Raw genomic sequence first — 24,937 nt, 5'->3', positions numbered from 1 at the left:
CAGAAACCAGGGGAAACAAGATACAGCCAATACCCTGTCACACAACAGTCTACTTAGGATGCTTGGGTTGGTGCCATCACTGCCATGTCACTGGATTCCGTATCCTCTGATTCTAGTGTCATACTGTTAAACTCTCAGTTTTGTGGTAGCCATTGTGAATGTTCTGTGTATCGCTGTCCTCTATATTCAATGTCCTAGACAGGAGCATTCATTTGAACTGCAGATTTGCACTCTAGCTCTCAGCTTGAAAGAAGGGATATTTGTCCGATTTTGTTTTCTGTGGTTAGAAGTCGTGTCTTGCCTCTCATTTATATTTGGAATCCCCCACTAACAGGATGTTCAGGTGTTAGGCATTAAAAAATGTGTCATGTCCAACAGACAACCTAAGTTTGACAATATGGATTCCTGCATTTTATGAATTGATGATTTTTAAGCATCATTAAAAAGAGATAGCATACACAGGAAAATATACACAGGAAAATCCTTTAACAGTTTAAGGATTTAATTGTGCCAGCTGTTCCCTATCTTTCCCACTCAGCTTTGTATTGAAGGCTTCCATGTTCTTTCTCTTCCATAGATTCAGCCACTAGGGGGCACTAAAGGAAGATTGGTGGATAGGAGTTGAGAAAATGCCAGGGTTCTTTCCATCTCTCTCTCCCTCTCTGCTTCCCTTATTTTCTCTGGCAGTGGTTGCATCTTTTTATGGTTCTGTCTTCCACCAGGCAGCCCTTCTCTCCAGCTTCCTTTGGGCAATCTAGTTCGCCGGACAACAATGTTCCATAAGCATTTCCTTTGAGCTTCACCTTTGAGTGTCACATTAACACTCAAAGTTTTGGATTTTGGAGCATTTTAGATTTCAGATTGGAAATATTGAACCTATAGTAGTAGTTTACAAAATCAAAATAAGGCTGATAAGAGAATGCTGGAAATAAAGGTAATTTTGGCCATACAAGGGAAGGATGCTAAATTAAAGAATTCAAATTTTACTTGGTAAGAATAGTCAGAGGTTACTTCCAAGTTTATACGGTTGGCTTAATGGCTATAAATGATGAACATGGTAAAATGGTAATCAGAAAGTAGCATTAGGGAGCAAGAGATAGACAAAGGTTTGGGAGAGTGACATCAAGAGTACTTTTAAGCAAAGTAATGACTGGTCTGTGTTAAAGTGTATCGGGGAGAGGAAGACCACTGAATAGCTTCAACACCTTTTATTTATTAACTCCAATACTCAAAACCTTAAAGTTTATGTTGAGGTACTATAATCTGATATATTAGGCTATAGGATAGTTTTTTTTTGTTTTTTTTTTAAGAAACTTCTAATACTCTTTGTGACTATTTCAGAACTACTACAATCCAAACTAGATCATAAACTTTCCAAGGCAGAAACCATGTTGCAACTATTTTCATATTACTTGTGCTTATAGCACCCTGTACCTTATAGTACTGAGTAAACATTTTTAATAGTTTTAAAGGACTAGCACAATCTTTGTTACTCAGAATTTTCATATATTCATTCATTCAGCAAAAATTTATGGAGGGCATATTGTTTGTCATCTTGGTACAAAAAGGTTTTGAGATGTTAAGTTCCTAGGATTATTATTAGTCTTGCACTAAACAAGACAGATTCCTCAAGGAGCTCCATCTTAAAGGAGAGAGTAAACAGATCGATGAGATCATTTTTATTAATGCCATGCATAATAAAAGTAATAAAAAGGGTGGCGTCATAGTGAATGTGGCAGTGTAGGTGACATGGCAGGACAGATGCCATTCCACATATGGTGGTTAAGGAAGGGCTCTTTGAGGTGATAACTAACATTTGTATAGAGACCTGTGAGAAGAGGAGTGCCAGCAGTGTACAGAGCTATGGGAACTGTGTCCAGGGACTGCTGCGAAGGCGATGAGGTGAGACTAAGCCTGGATTGTTTGATAACTAGGAAGAAGGCCATCCTAGAGCATAAGGGGAAGAGAATGTACATGAGGTTCAAAATATGGGCCTTTAAAGCCACGGCAAGGAGTTTAGGTTCTGTTTTTATTCTAATATGGTTGTATTAATAGTATAATAGTACTTAACAGCATGGACACTAGAGCCAGCTAACCTTGGTTCAAATCCTAGCTCGGCCGCTTACTAGCTGTGTCACCTTGGGCAAGTTGCTTTACTTCTCTCTACTTATTCCATATCTTTTAAATGGAGGTAGTGAGGTTGATAACAGAACTAAATGACTTAATATTTGTAAAATGTTTAGCTCAGAACCTGGGACATTGTTTATATTACTTAACACTTATACTTACAGACATAAAATTTAAATAATGAGGCACCATCGAAAGGTTTTAAGTAAAAGAGTAACTTGATCTTTACATTAAAAAAAAATCCTTCACCTGGTGTGTAGAAAATCCGTATAAGAGTATAGGCCCTGTCCCTCTGGCTAAAGACCCATATATTTAACTGCTTACTCAGTGTCTTTTCTTGAATTCCTTAGAGCAGTAGTTCTCAAACTTTTTGGATTCAGGACCCTTTATACTATTAAAAGTTATTGAGGACTCCAAAACACTTTGTATCTGTTGATAATTGCTATATTAGAAATTAAAACTGGAAATCTATTAAAATCTTATTTTAAAAAAATAAACCGAATAGTAACATAAATAACATTTTTATGAAAAATAACTATGTTCTAAAACAAAAAAAATTGAGAAGAGTGACATTGTTTTACTCGTTTGCAGATTCTTTAGTGTCTGGATAAGAGACCTCTGAATTTTTATATCTGGCTTTGCATTCAATCTGTTGTGATATTATGCATCATGTGGCCTCTGAAAAACTCCATTGTATATTCATGGAAGAATGAAAATGGAAAAGACAAATATAATGTCTTAGTATTATGATGAAAATAGTTTCAACCTCCTGGACCTTTGGAGGTCGACACTTGGGTCTTCAGTTTATCTCAGCATGTCCAAAACTAAACTCAGTCATCTCTCTAAACTCGTTTTTATCTAGTGTTTCTGAACTCAATAAATGTTTCTGTAGTCTGTTAACTGCCGGGCCATCTTGAGCTACTTCTTATCCCCACATTAATTTAATTGCAAAGTTTTGTTGATTCTTTTTCATACATATTTGGACAATCTCTTCATTTTTCTATCAGTGAACTTGAATTCAGCTGGACATTCCCCACTTCTCTTTTGATAAAACCAAGTGTTAAAGTATTTTGGTGTTTATAAATATGAATCCTATAGCACCTACCAGAAATATTTGAAGCACTTATTAGACAATATCTCATCAATTCTCCCAAGATCCAGTAAGTTGGTGTCTTAAGAGGATTTCGGTTTTACCTTGGGGAAATTCAGAGACCAGGTATCAAAATCATAACAGAGGCATTATCTGATTATCTCTGAATATGGATTGGTTGACTGCTAATATAGACCATAGAAGTAAATTTTAAATGATTTTTAGAATTCTTTCTTTCAACTCTATATTTACCAAAAGGAAAAAAAAATTATTAAACATATTAAAAGTATAAATAGTATCATGAACCTGTTGAGAGAGAAAAATATGTAATTGAACTGCCTCTGTATTAGATCTAATGAATTCATCCAGCTCTCCAGCATGTTTAAGTCCCTAAAAAAAAAAAAAAAAAAAAAAAACAAGGCTTTTCAGTTCTTCTGAAAATTCTTTGTAAATCTTTTTGGAGCCAGAAGAGGGCAGAATCTTATTTCTTAAATAGTGACAGAGATAAAGCCACAAAAAGGAAGACACAAGTGAAAAAGTATCTGATTTAGTCTGTAAGTTCTGGTTATGTCTGATTGAGAGCTTTTTTCTTTTCTTGTTACCCATTTTTTTAAACATAACACACATACTCCCATTTTCACTGAAATGGTCTAAAAACAAATTAACATTAAGATAACAGTTTTACCAAACGTAATTCTTGATTCCTTTTACAGGTTAAATATACCTTATCCAAAATGCTTGTGACCAGAAGTGTTTCAGATTGTTTAGGATTTTGTAGTATTAGCATGATTATTTTCCAGTTCAACATCCCTAATCTGAAAATCTAAAATCTGAAATGGGTCAATAAGCATTTCTTTTGAGCATCTTGTCAACACTCAAAAAGTATTGGGTTTTTGGAGCACTTTGGATTTTGGATTTTTGGGTTAGGGATACTGAACCTGTATTATATAAGAAGTGAATAATAGTTTATGGTTTTCTTTTAGCTAGGAAATGTATTTTATGTAGCGTGAAAATAATTGGGACTTTAAAAAAATAAAATATAGAAAGCATATAATTTAGTAGGACATATAGAAGTTGAAAAGACAAAATATATTGAAAGAATGTAGATATTTTTGATCAAGCTAAAATTTACATATTTAAGAATATTTGATATCTATTATATGCCCATCCCTGACTTAGGGCAAATGAGAAAGATAAGAGAAAATAAAAGAGAGTAAGGGAAAAAGTACCTTATTTTTTTGGGACATCACTTTGAAAGAGTTTGTAATGTAACTGGGAGGTGACGTAGCAGTAAATGACTATGAATAATCAAATCTTTATTTGCAATAAGGAGAAACCACTTGGAGTTCAGAATCTCGTAGTTTTAAGATAGCTTCCTGTAGAGACAGAATTTGAGCTGAGCCTTAGGATTTAGGTAACAAGTAAAAACAAAAACAAAACAAAACAAAAATTGGCAGGCTCAGGAATTAATTTGGGCAAGGAGAGGGGACGGCATAGGGGACATAAACCTGGTCTTGTTGAGTTAGGAATGGGAATTATATTTTGGAATGCCTTGAATCCTAGGCAGAGGAGTTCAGGCTCAATACTGTAGGCAAATAGTAGCTAATGTAGATTTTTTTAGTAGAGAGTCGGTTGTTCTAATAGTGGTTTGCAGGATTTGTGGGTAGAATAGATTTGAGGCTGGGAAGACAACAGAACCTCTTACAGTCAAGATGAGTTGAGAAGAGCCTGGGCTAAGGAAGTAGCAGTAGGAATATAAAGGAATAAACTTTGAAAATATTTCAAGAGAGAAATCTATAGTTCCTCGTGACAGATTAGACCTGCTAATAGAGGAGTAAGAGACAAAGACAATGAAGGCTATACTTCTAGGAGAGAACTAGAATTGCAGATATATCAAGGGCAGATACAGGGAAATTGGGAACCAACAAATGCTAGTCTATGCTTTTAGTTTTCACTAGCCTCTGAATTGACTCTAGGACCTGAGCTGAGTTTTCCTTTCAGGAATGTATAACTTGGCTTATAGTATTACCTCAGTCATGGACCAAGAAAGCCTAAATAAAAATGTAAGTGCAAAGGTTTCCAGAAATTTCAGATCTATTTACAGTAAGGGCTCTTAATGTAAGGTCTTTGAATGCCCTGAAATTGTTATGAAAATTTTAATTGTATGCATTTTTCTGGGAATTAGGTCTATATGTTACATTTCTTTAGAATCACAGAAACATCTATGTATTTAAAAAAAACAAAAGTTAAGAATCATTGATTTGGTGCTAGGAATGAATTAGAAAAATGAGGTTTGTGTCTCAGATTTGCTAGCTACAAGTTTTTTTATTCGTTAAAAATAAAGAAATTATATGTATAACTATACATGTGTTTTAAATTAGCACGACTATGCAAATGTGAATTATTTTAATAATTATGGCAAAACTGATATAACCAAAGTTTTTTCTGATGGAGCTGGTCCATTGTGTGTAAGTAATCCCTCTAGGTTCATCTTTGCCCCAACCCTCATCTTTGGGCCCATCCAATGTACTAGACCTTACCTAAGACCCATGGACATGACCAACTTTTATGATTGGATATTACTCTTTTATCCCACAACTATAAAAAGGGGGTTTTTTTTGTTTCTTCTGACCTATGGCCTGTTGTTAAATTACCAAGTAATATGCATAAATCTTTGGGGCATAAGTGGAAGAGATCATCTATGATAATCTCAGCAGTGTTATTCAACTTAAGATGCTTGAGTCTAGTTGTGAAATGTTAACACATTTAAATCCAAGTACTAGGGATTTGTAAAGCAAAAAAGACCTTAACTCCATGTAGTCGTATATCACTGCAGAGACTATTCTAGTCTTTTGTGAAGGGAGTTTGGCAATCTGCCTTTCCTTTCATTTTATTTTCTTCTAAGTTTCTGCAGTTTAAATTTTTGGATAGTGTCTTCACTTTTGTTTTTCTGTAAAACATTAAGAGCTGTATGTATGGGAAAAACTAGACTTGATATAAAAAAATTAGGCCAGTTCAGAGTAACAGTGTTTTACTGTAATTCAAGCAGATTATTACATTATCACTTAATAGTAAAACTGTCTGTTGGCTGCATGAATTTGTTTGGTACTTGGTTTGAAACACTGAGTGAGTACATTCCAAAATACAGCCAAGTTGGCTTTGGTTCATACACAACAGATTGCCTGCTGCAAGTATAAATAACCATATTTTTTAATTGAATCACTTTAGTGTTTTTCTTTATATATTTGAGGAAAAATAAAAAATAGAAGATGTGTTATTAGGAACATTATTTTTCTTACTCTTGGGTTTATTTTAACATTCTTAAAATATTTTTGACTTTGTACTCTTTCTTAGTAAACTGCTTTCTGATAAAACATTTCACCGTTTTCAGAGTTCCATGGTTTTGCCAGAAAATAGTTATAATGAAGAGAATAGTAGAGATATGATTATAAGACAAAATTCCACATAATGATAGGCCTCCAAATGGAAAACTTGGTTTCTAAGATTTAGTGTGCCAGCTAAATTGGAATGTTAACAGTTAGAACTGCTTTTTGTAAAAAATGAATGTATTTTTATTCTATGATCTTTATATAATATACATGTTTAAATACATTTATAGTAACTGTCTGGAGGTTAAGACTAATTCAGTTCTTTTTATATAGGCTGTTAGGCAATAAAAATAAGACTATATTTTAAACAAGAAAATGTTCATGTGCCATAATATTTATAGTAAATTATATAACAGTTTTAGATGATGTCGTATGTTACACTGTATAAACTCTTTTCTTAAGCCAGACTCTTTGTATATATTATCTTTCAGTGGTTGTACACAGTGGTATAGTGTTTCACTTGATATGATTTTAATCACTGTTAGGTTGAACTTGAAAGAAAGTTGGAATCTGCAACTAAGTCTAAATTGCATTACAAGCAGCAATGGGGACGAGCTTTGAAAGAACTTGCCAGACTTAAACAGGTATGTAATTTATAGCTCATTCTTTTTATATCTTTTCCCCTTGTTTCTTTACAAGTTTGCGTGTTTGGCAATATCTGTTACATTCAGATGTCTGCATTTGAATCTCCAGTGCTATTTTTTGAGATTAGAGGCTTTTTTCCTTCAATGCGTTATATATGCAAGATCCACCTTTTTTACAATTAAAAACAAACTTTTATGTCTTTTTTTAATTGCCAACTATTCTCTTACCTAAAGGAAATTGGGAATTTTTTTTTTTTTTTTTTTTTACTTTCACTTATAAAACAACTACTCTTTTCCTTCTTAGTAGAAGGAAATTCTTGAAAGTGCCTTTTGGGGTGGAAATTTAAGGATAATTTAAATATAACGTTTTCTCAAATTTAAGAATGTGTCTTAAATGTTATTCTTAGGAATACACAGTAATTCAATTAAGAGAAGGGATCAGAGGGAATTTTTGCATCATTTTAAAAGAATTTTAAAACCTTCATAGTAATTTCCTGAATTTTTACATTACATTTTTTTTTCTTTCCTGCTACAAGACAACAAATGCTGTTAGCTTCATGAGAAATTTATCTTCATTTTGGACATAATTTCTTCAGATGATTAAGATCAAATAAAATATAAGCAAGCTTTTTATTCTGAATCTAATCTATTTGACCTAAAACTTTTAAGGATCAGTATTGGTTAGTTTATTCTAAATGTGCTTTTCTTTAATGTGTCAGTTTTATTCTGAATGAAATTTGCCGCATAGGATCTTTCAGGTTTGTATTTTTCTTAATTTATCTCCATAACCATCAAATACATCGTTGTGGTATTATTGTATTAAATGCTTCCCACTTTCATAGAGTACTACCAAACTGTGTGAGAATTAAGAACTAATAGACAGTTTAGCCTAATATAGTTTGTAGATGAGTTGAGATTGTAAGCATTACAAATGAAGACAATAAGTATAAGGTATAAGTGTAAAGTAATATAACAAGTGAATATATTATATAAATGCTCTCAGCACTAAGGATAGACATCATGTATAGTACTGAGGATATCCTGTATTCAGGGCACTGTCCTACGTGTACAATAAGTATAAAATAATAGTATACCAAGCATAAGTATATACAGGACGTGGGCCTTCTCCTCAGGGAGCTTGCAGTTTAATAATAAAGAAGAAACAACTATAAATATAGTACTTATTACTTAATAGTAAGAGCCCTGAAAAGAACCGTCCAGAATACTCAGGAGAGGAAAGTGTATCTATTTAATAGAACCTGAGAAAGGTGTCATAGAAGAGGATGTACTTGAGATAGACCTCTGGAGATGGGTAGTTCGGATTTTAATAGAGGAGTTGGTTGTGATTTAGGAAAATAATGGAAATGTAAATATAATGAATAGAATGATCATAGCAAAGAGGCATGAAGTGGGAAAACAGACTGTTCTTAGAAAATAAAGGAGGGCCCATTTTAGGGGTCATGTCGGAAGGTAATGAGGACTGGAACTTATCGTAGGAATGCAACAAGAAGATTCTTGTCAAAGATGATATCAAGGCTTGAGCAAGGTGGCTCATGTCTGTAATCCCAGTACTCTAGGAGGCCAAGGCAGGAGGATTGCTTGAGGCCAGGAGTTCAAGATGAGCCTGGGCAACATAGCGAGACCTTGTCTCTACAAAAACAAAAAAAAAGAAAAATTAGCCAGGCGTAGTGGTGCATGCCTGTAGTCTTAGCTACTTGGGAGGCTTAGGCAGAGGGATCGCTTGAGCCCTCAGGAGTTCAAAGTTACAGTGAGCTATGATCATGCCACTGCACTCCAGCCTGGGCAACAGAACAAGACCTTGTCTCTTAAAAAAGAAAGAAAAAAAAGATATCAAGGGTTCAATGCTTAGTGTCTGGAAAGAGTTTCCAGTTTTGGAGTTATGTTTATTAAGAAGCTGGTTGAAGTGTGGAAAGGAGATAGGATTTGTAAATTGGATGTTTTGATTTTTACAGAAAAAAATTTGGCTAGCAGTTAGAAATATGGATCTATTGTTGGCAAGATAATTGGCTTGGGCTTAAAAACAGATGAAGGAGTCCTTTGCAGAGGTGGTATTTGAAGCTGTGCAAGCTAGAACTTGGAATTCTTATATTTAAAAAGGAGAAAGGAAAGCTATTGAAGGAATAAAAACTAGAGAGAAATAACCATGCTGGTAGAGCGGTTAGTATTTATTGAAGGCTTACTGTGTGCCAGGTGCTGTGCAGAGCCTTTCAGAACTTTTCATTTAATCCTAACAGAGATCCCTGTATAGCAGGTAATATTATAGCTGAAGAAACTGGGACTTAAAGAGGTTATTGCATATGATCACACAGGTCCTAAGTAACAGAGCTGGGATTAAAATCATTTAACGAGAATCCAGGCTTAGGTTCTTTCCCTTTCATAATATTATGGCTTCAGTCCATAGAAGCCAAAGAATTAAAGAATTTCCAGGAGAAGAAAATGAGCCATAGAAGATACGGATTTCTAACAAGAATATTGAGGCAGAAGAAGCCATGAATTGCTGTATCCTAGCAAAGAAAATGCTAACAGAACCAGCATATGTAGCAGTTAAGAACGTGGCCTTGCAGTCAGGAGAGCTCGGCTGAGTCTTGGCTCTACCTCTTATTACCTCTGTGATGTTGGTAATTCAGCTTCTCTGAGTGGTCTCCTCATTTGTACAATGAGGAATTTTTCCTCACAGGTTGTTCTGAGAATTAAATGAGTGGCCTGTAAAGTGTTTATTTAATACAACGTTTAGTACATGGTATGTGTTCAGTAAACAGTAACTGTTATTAAAAAGACGTGAGCCATAAAGCTGTCTTGTAGTATTGTTGCTTTTGGTCCATGTGGTCCTAATTGGGTGGTAGCTTTGGATATTGATGAATAGAACAAATACTAGAGGGCTTTGTGACTGGTTAGTTGTTCGAAGAAATGATAGGCACCAACAATACTTTAAATTTTTAAGTGTGGAGAATAGGGAGATGTTATACAGTAACAGTGGTAGGAAAGTATGGGGTAGGATATGGTTTGAGTAATAACAGTATTTTGTATTTGTATTTGGTAGTTTCCATCGATGTTCTGCAGAAAACTGCACAGAAGGAAAAGCATGTAAAGTGCTAAATGTGCAGATATGCAAGAGTGTCAGTAGGTGAGCTTCCTAAAATTGAGTATGAAGGGGTGTGAGCGTATTGAGTCTGAAGAAACATCTCATAGGTAGTTCATATGTTCATTCTTTCATTCATTCAACAAGTGCTTATTGAGAGCCTACTGCACGGTGGTAGATACTATGGATATAGCAGTTGCTCCCATGTGGATCTTAAAGTTCAAATGGGAGGACTGATTAACAAGAATATAGCAGGATGATGATGAATGGAAATGAAGTCAGCAAGTATTAGAAAAACAAGAGGACAAGTGGATTATCTCTGCATTTGTCCCTCAAAGCTAAGTAAGAAACATTTCAAAGAGAAAATGTTTCAAATAACATTATTATATTTGAAATCATTTCAAGTTTTAAAATGGAGAGATGAGGAAGAAGTAGAAGATAGTATCTCCATTGAAGAAGTTGAATAGTGAACAATAAGAGACTGATGCAGTGGTAATTAATAATAAGACCTTACCAAAATCAGTTGAAAAAATGGAAAAGTGTTAGCTGTTGGTTAAGACTTCGGTCCCCAACCCCCAGGCCATGGAGTGGGCCACAGAGCTCTGCTGCCCCCACCCCAAATCGATGGAAAAATTGTCTTCTGTGAAACTTAGGAAGGGGGGAGGGGACAACCCACAGCAGGAGGTGAGGGGGCATGCTAGGGAAGCTTCATCTGTATTTATAGCTGCTCCCCTCCTCATCACTTGCATCACAGCCTGAGCTCCGCCTCCCCCACCCCAGTCCCTGGTGCCCAAAAGGTTGGGGGCCACTGGGTTAGGACATTTCCTTTGGAGAATTGAGTAGTCATTAATTCATTATTAAAACATAATCTCATTATAACTGACATGTTTCTCATTAAGAAATATCTGTGTAAGAACTTTTTACTTTAATTGACTTTTATACTCATGTGTATATTATGGATTACATTTTTTTTTCACCATTTGAGTTTTTTGGAATAGAAGTAAATAATGTTCTAAATAGAATCTCCCAAATTCATGGCTCTTTGTTAGTTTTACACTAGAATATTGAGAAAGTCTTTAAAAGGAGAGTCAGTATGAAAGGCTCCCACCAAAGAACCCTCCTTCCTAACACATGCATCCTCATGTTATTTTCTGGTTTTTCCATTTAATCCATTTTCTATTTATCCCCTTCCTGTGTACTTTATACCCTCTTGCCCCAAAACCATTGCAATGTAATTTTAACTATTTGATTGTAATAAGGGAGTATATCACAAAAGTTCAGATGCCTTCTCTCTCGAGTTTCTTTGTGTATTAAGAAAAGGAAAGAAAACATAGTGTTAAATTAGTTGTTCAACTCCAAAACGTATACTCCATGAAAGAAAATAAAAGTTCTTTGAGTGCAGTAATGTTCATTGCTTTCTCATTGGAGACCAATTTTATCCTTATCCCACAACTTTCTGCTGTAGAAAAAACACTAAACAAATTTCGAGGTCACTAGGAGTCATTGATGTTCTGCAGACTGCACTGAGATGCAGTACTTAAAGAAGAAAAGTGCTAGATTTTGGGATTACCATAGTGAATTGTGCTCTGCCACTAACTGTTTTTGGAAGATTAAAATTAATAACTTTATCAAATTGGCACATTTCATAGGTGAAATTACTTAAAAATTTTTTCCTAAAACTTATTAAAAACACATTTATTGTGTTTGAATATAAAATTGGAATCGTCTATCTGGTTTTGTTCAGAGGATTGTTTGTGCAACTTCTTGTTTAAATTGGATTAGTACCATGTTAATTTTACATTGCCTCTGGTGAATAGCCACGGGGCTATAATCTCTGCCAGTAATTTGTCACATCAAAACCCTCTGGAGGACCATACAAAACATTTGTGTAGTACGGATTAGACGGTGAAAGCCGTATCTTAGATTGTTAATAAATGTTAATGACAAAACCCAGCTGGTAAAGCTTGGAAATAAGATCTAATGCTCAGTGCCCATTGCCAAAAGAATGTTTAAACAGAGATTTCCATTACTCAAAGGTGACCTAGTATAGTCAATTTGTGAATTAAAAAATCATAACCTTCTAATTATTTAGAAAAAAAATCTTTTTTTCTGATTCACAACCATAAAAGTCTATTTCCAAGTTGTAAGCTTTTTTGTTCTTTGGTAACTGGGAAGGCAACAGCTGTAAAATATAAGTAAGTATAACATAAAACGAGTCCTAATTTGGAATACAGGGAAATGATACTCTTATAGTCTGGGTTTAGTATCTTGGGACAAAGTTAAAAGTTCTACTTGTTAGACATTTAAGGGGTAATTTAGTTTCCTTTTTTCCCTTCTCACTGAAGACATACTATAAAAATGTTTTAAAACCAAAACAAATACTTGAATTAAGTTTGTCCACAAATACCTGAGTTAAGATTGTCTACTCCTGGTGCTGTAAATCATAGCATGTTTACATATTTACTTAAAAACATTTCTTGACATCTTAGAATATAGTTACGTAAGCAGAATAAAATTAAAAATGAATTGTCGTTATAAACCATGAATTTGTTGTAGAAAACTTAACATATTTGTTTCAGATATATTCAAACTGTTTGTTCCCAGTACAGGAAACAGAACTAAGATTTTGAGTAGGATGTGGGTCTCTTACCATATTTGTGCACAGTAGATCTGTTTAAAACTAAGCTGATATATTTAGTTAAAACAACACAGACTTCATTGGCTGACATCAGCACTATCTTGTCCAGCCTCCTGCTTATCCACTCAGAGTAATTAATTTGATTAATTTATAAGTAATTTAGCCAAGGATGGGATGTAAATCTTTGTTTAAGAAAACAGTTGGAGGTCCAAGTCTTGGTTAAAAACTGTGTCTTGAAACCATCCAGGCCCTCCTACTGACTTGTCAGCTCTGGGTTATTTTCAGAAAACTTTACTTGAGTTCCTTAGTTTAGTTGTAAGTTTTTTCCCACAGACTTACATGGTATGTGTGAGTGGGAGAGTAAGTAGTGGCCACTTTTTAGCCGCTGTTTAGTCTAGTGTATGTATGTTTACATCTCCTCTCTGGATTTATAGGCAGCCAAGGCAAAATAAAGATTATACTCACTTGATTGAGGAGCCTTTAACCTAGAGCACCTGGCACTAGAGGATTTCTTTCACTAACCTCTAATTTGTATGTGTGTGATTATTATTAATGCTATATACTTGATTAAGCATTCAAGGCATTTAAAGGATTTTCTTATGTTTTATAATAACAATGTTCTGTTTCATTAAAAAGTTACAATTTTACAGAGTACCTAAAGCTAAATAATCAACTTTTATTCCTTTTTTTCTGCTTGCCATCATACTTGGCTCACTGTAAAAAAAAAAAAAAGAAAAAAAAAATGCACATTTTGTAGCACCATGTAACAAAGAAAATAAAAATCACCAATAATCTTACCCCCCCTCAGCCAGAGATGAGAGTTTAATATATTTTTGTCCTGTTTAAAAATATAATTACTTTTTAAATGAAATATACATTTCAAAAACATGGTTCTTATACCCTCTCCACTGACCTTCTAGTTTAAGAAATAGCATCGTGAATGCTTTGGGAGCCCTCTGTGTGCTTTTTTAACTGTATCTTCTTCCTTTCCAGAGGTAACCACTCTCCTAAATTTGGTATTTATCATTCCTTTGCTTTTTGTTATGATTTTGTAATATAGGTTATATTAAAAATATATCTGCAAACAACATTGCTTAGTTTTTTGTTTTTAACTTTTATATACATGGACTCATTCTCTACAAGTATACCACAGTTTATCCAGTCTTCCTTCAATGGACATGTTTTTTCCAGGGGTTTTTTTTTTTTTTTTTTTTTATAATAAAGCAACACTGAATATGTTTGTACAAGTAAGAGTTTCTTTAGTGTTTAAAGCAACACTGAATATGTTTGTATAAGTAAGAGTTTCTTTAGTGTTTATATCTAAAAGTGGAATTTCTGGCACTCGGGTACATTCATTTCTTCAACTTCACTAATTATTGCCTAATCATTTTGTACCACGGTTGTATGAATTTGCAGTTTCCATTAGTATTTAATTGTTCCTATTCCTCACACTGTTGTGAACAACTGGCTATTATTAGATGTCTTAAATTTTTCAATTTGATTGGTCTGAAATAGTATCACTTTGTGGCATAAGTTTTCATTCCCCTAGTTACTAATGACTTCGAGCATCTTTTCATGTTTATTGGCCACTTACATTTCTTCCTCTGTGGAATGCCTACCTCTGTCTTTTGCTCAATAGAAAAATTAAACAACAGATTTTGGAGTCATCAGACAAGAAGTTTGAAATGCTACAATCACTATACTGTGCTCTAGAGAAGAGGTGACACGATGGAGAAATGTAGTAGAGAAGTAGAATCTTTTGAGAATACCTTATGTGTAATTGGAAGCCCCGCAGAAGACAAGAGAATGAGGAGAAAGTAATATTTAAAGATATACTAGCTGAGAATTGTCCAAAAGTGGAAAAGATATCAAATTCATAGATTCAAAAATATCTGTGAACTCCAAGCAGGATAAATACAAAGTAAAGTATACCTAGATGCATCATAGCAAAATTGACAAAGAGCAACGAAAACTCTTAAAAGCTGTTGGGGGAGGGTGGGAATATAATGCCTTCAAAGGATTAGCAATAAGACTGACAGGTGACTTTTCAACAAAAGTAAAGGAATTCATAAGACAGTGGAGTAACATCCCTAAAGTGCTGAAAGAAAATAAGTTCTGTACCCAGTGAAAATGTTCTTCGTGAATGAAAGTGACATAAGACTCTTCAGACAAAAATTGGGAGAATTTGTTATGGCAAATCTGAAGTAAAAGAAATGCTTAGAGCAGTTCTTCAGGCAGAAGGAAAATGATGATCCCAAATGAAAGCTTTGAAATGTAGGAAAATAAAGAGCAATGGAAACTAAATATCAGGCTAAATGTAATGGATAGTGGTTGTAGAAAAACAGCAATATTTGTTGAATTCAAAATATACATAGAATTAAAAGTTATGGCAAAAATAGTACAAAAATATGAAGGGATAGAGTTGAATGGTTAAAATATGTTACATTATCCAAAGTTGTAAAAGTCCTAATTTATATTAGATTCTTTAAGTGAGGCATACATATTATTTCTTAAAGAAGAGTAAAAATGAATAAATAACAAGATAGAAGGGGAAATTTGAATGACAAAATACGATTAATATAAAAGAAGATAAAATAGAAGAAACATAAGAGTACTTACATAAAACTTATAAAAAAACTTTCTTAAAATAATGAAACATCCCCCCAAGATCAGCATTGTACTAGAGATGTTCTAGCCAATGTAATAGGATGAGAAAAAGAAATTAAGATTGTATCAATTTGAAAGGAAAAAATAAAGCTGCCATTTTTTGCAGATGACACTGATACACTTAGAAAGCCAAAAAGTATCTACAGATAACCTGTTGTTATAAAAATGAGTTTAGCAGGTTTTCTAGAACAAAGTAAATATGTGAAAATCAATTTCTCTCCTAGAGATAATTAGGAAATGAAAATTTAAAACACTGCCATTTGCAATAGCATCTAAAATCAAATATCTAGGAGTACAATCAAAGAAAAATGTTAGTCTTAACATATAGAGAACTATAAAGTATTATCAAACAAAAGTGAAGAAGACCTAAATAATTGGAGAGAGAAATATGTTCATTGATTGAAGAATTAGTATTGTAATGATACCGATTTTGGCCAAGTTTTCTGTGTAGCCATAATCAAATCCCAGCAGACCTTTTTTTTTAAATCACTGGAAGTTGAAATTTATATGGAAATGCAAGAGCCAAGAATAGCTAAAATAATTTTGAAGAACAGCAGAGGTAGAAGACTTATACTATCGGATGTCAAGACTTTTTATTACAAGAGTTGCAGTAATTAGGATAGTGTAGTGTTAATGCAAGAACAGAGAAAGATCTGTTTAGAGCAGCTGGTAACAAATCCATACATATATGGACAGAGGTGATACTGCCAAGCAATGAGAGGAAAATGGTGTTTTTCAGTAAATGTTGCTAGGTCTGTTGGAGCTCTCTATATGGGGAAAAAATGAATATTGATCTCATACCATACACAAAACCAACTGCATATGAATCATTGATCTAAATGAAGCATCAAGAGGGTAACAAAAGAATATCTTCACGACTGAAACAGGCAATATGTTTTTCATAGGATACAAAGATCACTAACCAAAAAGGAATAGAAAAATTTGGACTATGTTAAATTTAAGGACTTATGTTCACCAAAACACCATTAAAGGAGTGAAAAGGCAAGACAAAGACTAGTAGGAAATATTTGCAATTTATGTAACTGATAAAAAATTTACCCATTATGTATAAATGTCAATAAGAAAAGATGAACAACCAACTAGGGAAAAATGCCAAAGGTTTGAATAGGAACTTGATAAACGAAGATACCCAAATGCCATTAAAATACTTAAATGTGTTCAACCTAATTAGTCTTTTTTTTCCTAATTAGTCTTTGAAATAAACAAAATAAAATCACAATGAAATACCAGCACATGACCTGTCAGAATTGTTAAAGTAAAAAATTTGACATTACTAAGTGTTGATAAGAATATGGAACACAGGAACACATATGGAAGTATAAATTGGTATAACTACTTAGCAAACTGGCAATATAGATTGAGCATCCCTAATCCAAAAACCCGAAATCCGAACTGCTCCAAAATTCGAAACTTTTTGAGCACTGACATGGCACTGCAAGTGGAAAATTCCACACCTGACCTCATGTGACAGGTCACACAAAATTATTTAAAATATTGTATAAAATTATCCTGAGGCTATGTATATATGGTATATATTGAAACAAATGAGTTTCATGCTTAGACTTGGGTCTAAGATATCTCATTATGTACATACAAGTATTCCAAAATTCAAAAAAAATCCAAAATCAAACACTTCTGGTCCCAAGTGTTTCAGATAAGGGATATTCAAACCTGTATTTACTAATACTGAAATTCTCATATTGTCTGACCCAGCAGTTTGAAGCCTATGTATATGTCCAATAGAAATGCATACAGATGTGTTCCAAAAGACATGTGTAATGTCTTCACATCAACATTATTTATAACACAGAAGTGGAAACTGCCCAAATGTCCTTCAGCAGTGGAATGAATCTATAATGTGAATGATTAACTACACAGAACAATATGAATGAATCTGGAAAACAAAATTAAGTGAAAGAACCTTGGCACAGATATATACTGTACAATTCTATATAAAGTTCAAAGCAGTCAGAACTTATTTGTGATGTTAAAATTAGGGCAGTAGTTATCTTGGGGAAAGGGTGAGTGGTTAGTGACTGGGAGGAGACACAGAGGGACTTCTGAGGTTCTGGCAATCTTTTATTTCTTGATCTGGATGGTGGTTAAGTGGTTCACTTTGTGAAAATTTATCAAAATGTATCTTTTGATTTATTAGTTTTCTGTTTGTTATAATTCAATCAATAAGTTTATTTTAAAAAAATAGATTACATATGTCTGTTGACCCAGCTCTCCCACTTTAGCGTTCTGTCCTACAGAAAGAAAAGCCCTTAAAGATTCATGAGCTAACTATGTGTTAGATGATAGGGTGTTTTATTACAACACTGTTTGTAGTACAAAAAGCATCTGTTATTGAGAGAATGGTTGAATGTCATGGAATGTCCATTCTGTGGAATGTTACACATTTATTCAAAAAGATTGTATCTGTTGACCTAGAGGAATTGTTTAATTTTTTTAAATGAAAAATAAATTGTATTGTTTGATTCTATTTTTGTTTAAAAACAAAAAAAACATGTGCTTAGGTTTTTGCATGAGCCTGGAGAAAAGAGTGGAAGTGGGAGTAGAATTAATGATCAATGTAGGGACAGTTATTGAATTTTTCTATATACATCTTTGTATAATTAACCATGTCTTAGATACAGCTTTTACCACTGTTCCTTGTGACAATTTATTGTGTAGACAACAGCCTCTTTCTTGCCCTCAACTTCCTTTATCCTGTGATGTTCAGCTAACATCAATCACCAATTTTTAGAGAAAACCCAGGCATTTCTAGATAATATATGACTCATAGAATTGGTGGTGCATAGCAGCTGGGCGTGGTGGTAGTCCCAGCTACTCAGGAGGATTGCTTGAGGCCGGGAATTCAGGCCTGTGGTGTGCTATGATCGCAACTGCAACTAGCTACTATGCTCCAGCCTGGGCAACATATATAAGATCTCGTATCTTTAAAAAGAAAAAAAAAAAAAAAAGAATTGACAGTTCATGGCTATGAGTATTCCCAAATAGGATTATAATCACAAGCCAAAGTCATGAAATATATTTATTCCTAATATTAGGGATCTGGCTTATTTCTTTTGTTTCTTTCAAGAGGGAGCAAGAAAGTCAAATGGCTCGTCTTAAAAAACAGCAAGAAGAATTGGAACAGATGAGACTGCGTTACCTGGCTGCTGAGGAAAAAGATACAGTAAAAACTGAGCGACAAGAATTGTTGGATATAAGAAATGAATTGAACAGGTATAATAAGTAAAAGTATTTCTTGTTTTTTACAAAAACAGAAGTTCTAATAGGACAACTTTTTAATTAGTCACTGGTCCAGGGAAGGTACAATTTCAGGTCTCTCAAGGATAAAGTAGAATACATATAAAACGTAGCAGACTTGTACAATAGAAAATCTATATCGAGACCATTATACCCAGTTTTTTTTTTTGTTATGAATGTAGCTATAATGTTTATTTAACTCTTGTGTTTCCATTTATAGCATTAGTACTTTAAAATTCATTTTTATTCAACTATTTCAGGATTATTGCTACTATTAAACTGAACTTTGAATTATAAAATAAGAAATTTCACATTTAGTTTTATTACTAATGTTAGCATTATAATAGCTCTTATTTATCAAGCCCTTACTGTGTGTCAGGAGCTATTTTAAAATGCCTTATGTGCCCATCTCAATTGTTCTTAATCTTCAGGACAACTCAGCGAGGATGATCTTATCCCCATTTTAGAGATGAGGAGATTGACAATTAAACAGAGGCTTGTCTTATTCAGGGTCACGTAGCTAGTAAATCATGGAGCCAGAGTTCAAATTTGATTCTAGAGATTATATTTTTAACTGCTATGCTACACTGGGCTTCTCTGTAGTGTCATGTTCATCTTAATCACAACCTCAGTGTTTCATGTTAGAAAAGAAATCATTAGGAAGCAGCATAAAAACAAATTATAGTCTTTTTGTAGGGTAGTTTGGGGGAAGATTCTTCAGCTTAATTTATCAAGGGACTGTTACAGTTTTGTTTTAGCAAAGTGCTGTGTTAGTTAACTTGGACTGCCTTAACTAAATATAGACTGGGCAGCTTAAACAGAAATTTATTTTCTCAGAGTTCTAGAGGCTAGAAGTCCAAGATCAGGAGCTAACATGGTTGGTTTTAGGGGGCCAGCTTCTTGCTGTGTCCTCATGTGGTGAGGAGAGAGAGAGAGCAAGCAAGCTCTCTGGTGTCTCTTCTTATGAGACCAGTAATCCCATCATGAGGGTCTTACCCTCGTGGCCTTATCTAAACCTAATTATCTCCAGATACCATCACATCAGAGGTTAGGGCTTCAACATAGGAATTGGAGATGGGAGGGAGATACCGTACAGTGCATACACATGTACCTTTGACAGAGTATCCCATTTCATCTCCATGTATAGTGCACTCACTGTAGTAGGTGGGTTCCTAGGTGAATTAAATAACTATTAAGAAGATAAATGAATAAACAGTTGTAAAAGATCAACTTTAAGTGCCTTGCTTAACAGGGTTCAATTCATGCTACTATTATTCTCTCTTATTCAACAAATATTTATTTGGTGTCTACCATGTTGTAGACTTGGAAGATGTTACAGATTAATGCATTATAACATGATTCTTGCCTTCTAAAATTTTGATGTCATATATAGCACTTTTTTGGTTTCAGTTTAGCAAATACATACTAAGCCCCTGCTTTTGGTGGCGTAAGTAAACATAGCCATTTTGCCTATCAAATTCATAGATCATACAAAGTTGAATCTTACTAATGTCTTAAAAAATTTGGATTCAGAGAGAACTGAAACCAGTAAGATTAAATATATTAGAAACAAAATCAGAGTCCTCTATAAGTTATAGGAAAAATCACTTAAGTAATAGATAAGACATAGTAGAACACTTCATGTGACGAAGCTCAGGAGGATTTAAGTGATCACTAATAATAGTGTGATTTGGCTGCCAAAGAGTCAGTGCAGTTAGGGACATTCAGAGAAGTAGTATTCAGCACTGATAAAAATCACCTCTGGGGTATTCATACCAATGCGCAGCACACTTCAAGGAAATCAGGTATCTAGAGAGCTTCCAGTGGAATGTGACAAGGACAGTAAGGGATGATATATGACATACAAGATAGTGGTTAGGAGAGTGAGGGATATTACACTTCGAGGACTCTTGGGCAAAGTGGTAGATAGCTATCGTCAAATATCTGGAGGGCTACCATATTAAAAACAAATAAGTAGGCTTCTCTTGAGCAGAATCATAGCCAATTATTGGAAAGTAGAAAGAGGCATACTGAGTTCAAAATAAGGAACTTTCTAACAGAGCAGTTCTACAGAGCAGTAGGTTCCCAGTGGCAGGAAGTGTGTGAGTGGAATCTAGACAGTGTTTTTCAGGAATGTTACCAGAGTTTCTTTTCATAAATTTATGGGCTTCTTCAGCTACCAGGTTCTAAAATTCTATTGTGGTCATGATTGATAATTTTCATTTTAGTAAAAATTTGGTAGGGGTGATCTATGAGTTGTGTAAGAATTACATTTATGATGCACAAAAGGGAAATGGTAAAACTTTTTGGTAAATAATTTGACATTATGTGTCATTAATTTACCTAAAGGACCCCTTTCTCCAACGTTGCCATAAGAATTAGGGTAGGGAAATACTCTTCAGAAATCTGCCCTTATCCATCCACATGAATTGCTCAAATTCAGTGGAAAGATTTGGTACCAGTATCTCATTAACCACTGATTTCCCACCTGGGTCCCAGAGCCCAGTACCCCTCGATATTTAGGCTTTTTTGTTAGAATAGATGAAGATATTTGGCATCCTTCTTGGACTGTATACTTCAGGGGGTTTTGAGACAGAGTCTCACTCTGTCACCTGGGCTAGAGTGCTGTGGTGTCAGCCTAGCTCGCAGCAACCTCAAATTCCTGGGCTCAAGCGATTCTCCTGCCTCAGCCTCCTGAGTAGCTGGGATTATGGGCATGTGCCGCCAGGCCTGGCTAATTTTTCTATTTTTAGTAGAGACGGGATCTTTCTCTTGCTCAGGCTGGTCTCGAACTCTTGACCTCAAGTGATGCTCCCGCCTCGGCCTCCCAGAGTGCTGGGATTATAGGTGCGAGTCACTGCACCTGGCCTACAGGGGTTTTTTTCTTTTGTGAGGAATTGTGGGAGTTTCATGTTTCATAGGGTCATCTGAACAAATGAAATTGTATACTGCCAACAGTCATGCACCCTCTCTGGAGCCCAGTCTTCCTGATCTGGCAAAGCAGGACCTGTCCCCACTGCTGCTTCTTCCCTCTCCCCCACTCCATGTGTAAATTCAGAAGTGAACTTCTCATTGGCTTGCTTATTCTGAAGACTATCTTGAAGGAGGGGCTTATACTCAACTATTTTATCTTATCAGGACAAAATTTAGGAATAGTTGCAAATCAAAACATTTCTGTAGCCAGTTGTACAGAGGAATATAAAGTTATATTTTGATTGTACATTCTAAATTAAAACATTCCATATCCAAATTTAGTGTTACTATAACAGAGTAAGTATATTAAGTATCATAACTGTTCCATTTTTAAAACAGTGTGATTAATAATATTGTATTGGAAATACCCAAATCCCAGGCCAGTACCTACTCCTTTTCTTCATCTTCAAATGAGATCATCACAAACATAACTTGAAGATATCCATACAAAACCTTAGCATGTATATGCCCTTTGAACCACACATTCACATTTTACAGAATTTCACTTTCTATGAATCATGGGAGATATAAGCTCCGTAATAGTGGGGATTTTTCTTCTTGGTTCACTGCAGTATCCCCAAACTTGTTTGGTACAGATAAATATTTGTTGAATAAATTTGGAAGAAAAAATTATGTTCAAAACAATAACAAAGGTTTGACAATAACCTAAAGATCAACAAAGGATGATTAAATGGTGGTACATCCAAATGATGGAAAAAAGCCATTTGGAAAATGATATAGGAAAAGCATTCACTATATAGATATGTGAAGAAAGCATTGTATGTGTAGTATCATTAATTTTTTTAGAAAAAGTATTTTTAAATATGCATTTTATTCTTTACACAGCTCCAAAAATATCCACAGTTTTCATGTATTTTATAATTAGAAAGCAAGTATTGCTTTTAAAACTGCCTTTTATAAGCATGCTGACTCCAACTAGCCAAGTGGAACATTGGGTTTTGTTTGTTTTCTTCCTGAAAATATTACTGAAAACTTATTTTACCATTGGATCGTTTTATTTTTAAATAGTGCTGTTAAGAAAAATGAAACAGTTGCTAGAGTGGCCTTTGTTCTTGCTTTTCAGGTTAAGGCAACAAGAACAAAAACAGTACCAGGATTCCAGAGAGATTGCAAGTGGGAAAATGGATGGCCCGCACGGTAATGCATTGGAAGAAGGGTTGGATGATTATTTGACTCGCCTAATAGAAGAAAGGGATACTTTGATGAGAACGGGTGTGTATAATCACGAGGATCGAATAATAAGTGAACTTGACCGACAGATCAGAGAGATTTTGGCAAAAAACAATGCCAGTAATTAATAACATTTGGAAAAATCTTTGTTAGAGACGCCTGGTCTAAATTTTAATTTCACTGTAAAACCCTTAAAAGTGAAGAAAATGGATGCTTTAAAATGCTATTTTCAGGTTTTTTATGCAAAATTTTATATGTTATTGTATAGTATTTATTTGATTGTATTTACTTTATGCTACCTCTCCCACACTGGTTTTATTTGTAATATGCATTCTCTATACTCATTTTAAATGACTTTTTGGTGTTTCTCATAGTTTATAATCTGATGGCTATCTTTCAAAACAGCTTTTCACTAAGTTTGTTGTAGGAGAAATAACTGCAGTAATTTTCAGTTATTTAATTTTTCATGTTGAGCCAAAAGAGTATATGTTGCACTTTAAAAAATGCTGTGTCCTATTCCTTTTGAATGTAGATATTTTAAAAGTTCAGACCAATTCTAAATGTAACCAGTCTGACTCATTTTAGACAACCTATCTTTTTTCCTTAACTTGTAATATTTGCAAGTGACAGCCTTGAAAATAAAGCAGGATCAATACAGAGAAGCTACATGACATATTGAGTGACAAATTAATCATTTATTTAAATAAAGTTAATACAGATTAAACTTGTTTCAAGAGCTATTGAATTTTCAGTGTACTCTAAACTTTTAAGAACATGAAGTAGCTTAATATGGTCTTTCTTCTCTGTCAGCCTCCTGCTCGAGTTTGCATTTTCTTTTGTTAACATTAGAGATTTCCTTTTGTTTTCCAGTGATAATAGTAGTAGTTGTTAAATCAAACCCTCTGTAATAGAACATGGAAAAAGACACATAAAGACTTTAGCTGAAAAAGTAGAGTGAAAATCATCTCTTTTTTACTCCCCCTAATTTTAATCAGTTTTTTTCAAAAGCATATGAAATTAAGTCATTGGATTTATGTAGAGTCACATTGGTATAAACAGAGTTCCTTTACATCATGCTCTTCGGAGCCAACGTTTGTCCTCAAAGCAACACTTTCCACCTCCTGTTACAGAATACTGAAAAAGCTTTAGCAAATTCAACAGATTAGGTTGGGTCTTAAAATATAGTTTAAAAATTCTGATTTCCATATGTAACAATTTTAAAGTATATACTGTAGGAAGTTACCAATAACTTCCAAAAAAGCAGAATAGGATATTTGGTAACATTAATTTTCTGTCATTTTCAACAAGATATATTTCTTATTAAGGAAATTAAAGTCCTTATACTCATTATATTTTTTCTTATTAACAAAGTATTAATCTTATAAAAATAACACAGCAGTAAATAAGAGAAAAATTACTGAATGAGAGGATAATGAATCTGTGAATCATAGTAGGAATTTACAATATTAATTATGGTTAGATATATTCTCTCAGTGATTTTTGTGCCACATGAATGGAATAGAAGTGTTCTTTTTGTTTTGGAAAGTCTTGGGTGAAGGTCTGTGATTGTTCACCTGCAGTTGCACTGTGTGCTGCCTGTGGCTGTTTCCAAACGCTAGAGGGGGCCTTAGATTTAAAGAAACAAAAAAGACTTTTCTAAAATGGATGTGTGGTGTATTTTGCCTTCTGTAAAGCTCTTTTGGCAATTGTAATTTAACAAATAAAATCACAATTGTATGCATCTTTGCGTTCTTGAACAGTCTTGTTTCTAAACAGAGTAGGCAAAGTGTTCAGCCCTTCTTGTTTCAAGTCACTGTATTCTTGTTTTTTCTCAAGTGTTTACATTTCAGACACTTTTTTTATATCTTAAAATCAGGGAGTGTGAAATTTTAACACTCTTTT

At 34.1% G+C, this 24,937-nt stretch overlaps 1 protein-coding gene across 5 annotated transcripts in view; it reads left to right on the top strand.

Annotated features, from left to right (window-relative positions):
• Nucleotides 1–24,776, top strand: part of CEP120 (centrosomal protein 120) — a 73,877-nt gene extending 49,101 nt beyond the window's left edge. For 4 of the 5 annotated variants that reach the window (XM_069492855.1, XM_069492854.1, XM_069492857.1 and 1 more), the window contains 3 exons: nt 7,092–7,190; nt 18,702–18,847; nt 22,929–24,776. In XM_069492855.1, coding sequence (XP_069348956.1) covers nt 7,092–7,190; nt 18,702–18,847; nt 22,929–23,163 — 480 coding nt within the window. In that variant the 3' untranslated portion in view covers nt 23,164–24,776. Of the gene's footprint in view, nt 1–7,091; nt 7,191–18,701; nt 18,848–22,873 lie in introns of all 5 variants that reach the window. The other variant, XM_069492856.1, reaches the window with a different exon arrangement.
• The last annotated feature ends 161 nt before the right edge of the window (nt 24,777–24,937 follow it).

The sequence above is a fragment of the Eulemur rufifrons genome, chromosome 17, assembly GCF_041146395.1.
Source record: "Eulemur rufifrons isolate Redbay chromosome 17, OSU_ERuf_1, whole genome shotgun sequence".
Classification (NCBI taxonomy): Eukaryota; Metazoa; Chordata; class Mammalia; order Primates; family Lemuridae; genus Eulemur; species Eulemur rufifrons.
The sequence above is the reverse complement of the archived record's forward strand: the minus strand, read 5'-3'. Positions and strand labels throughout refer to the sequence as shown.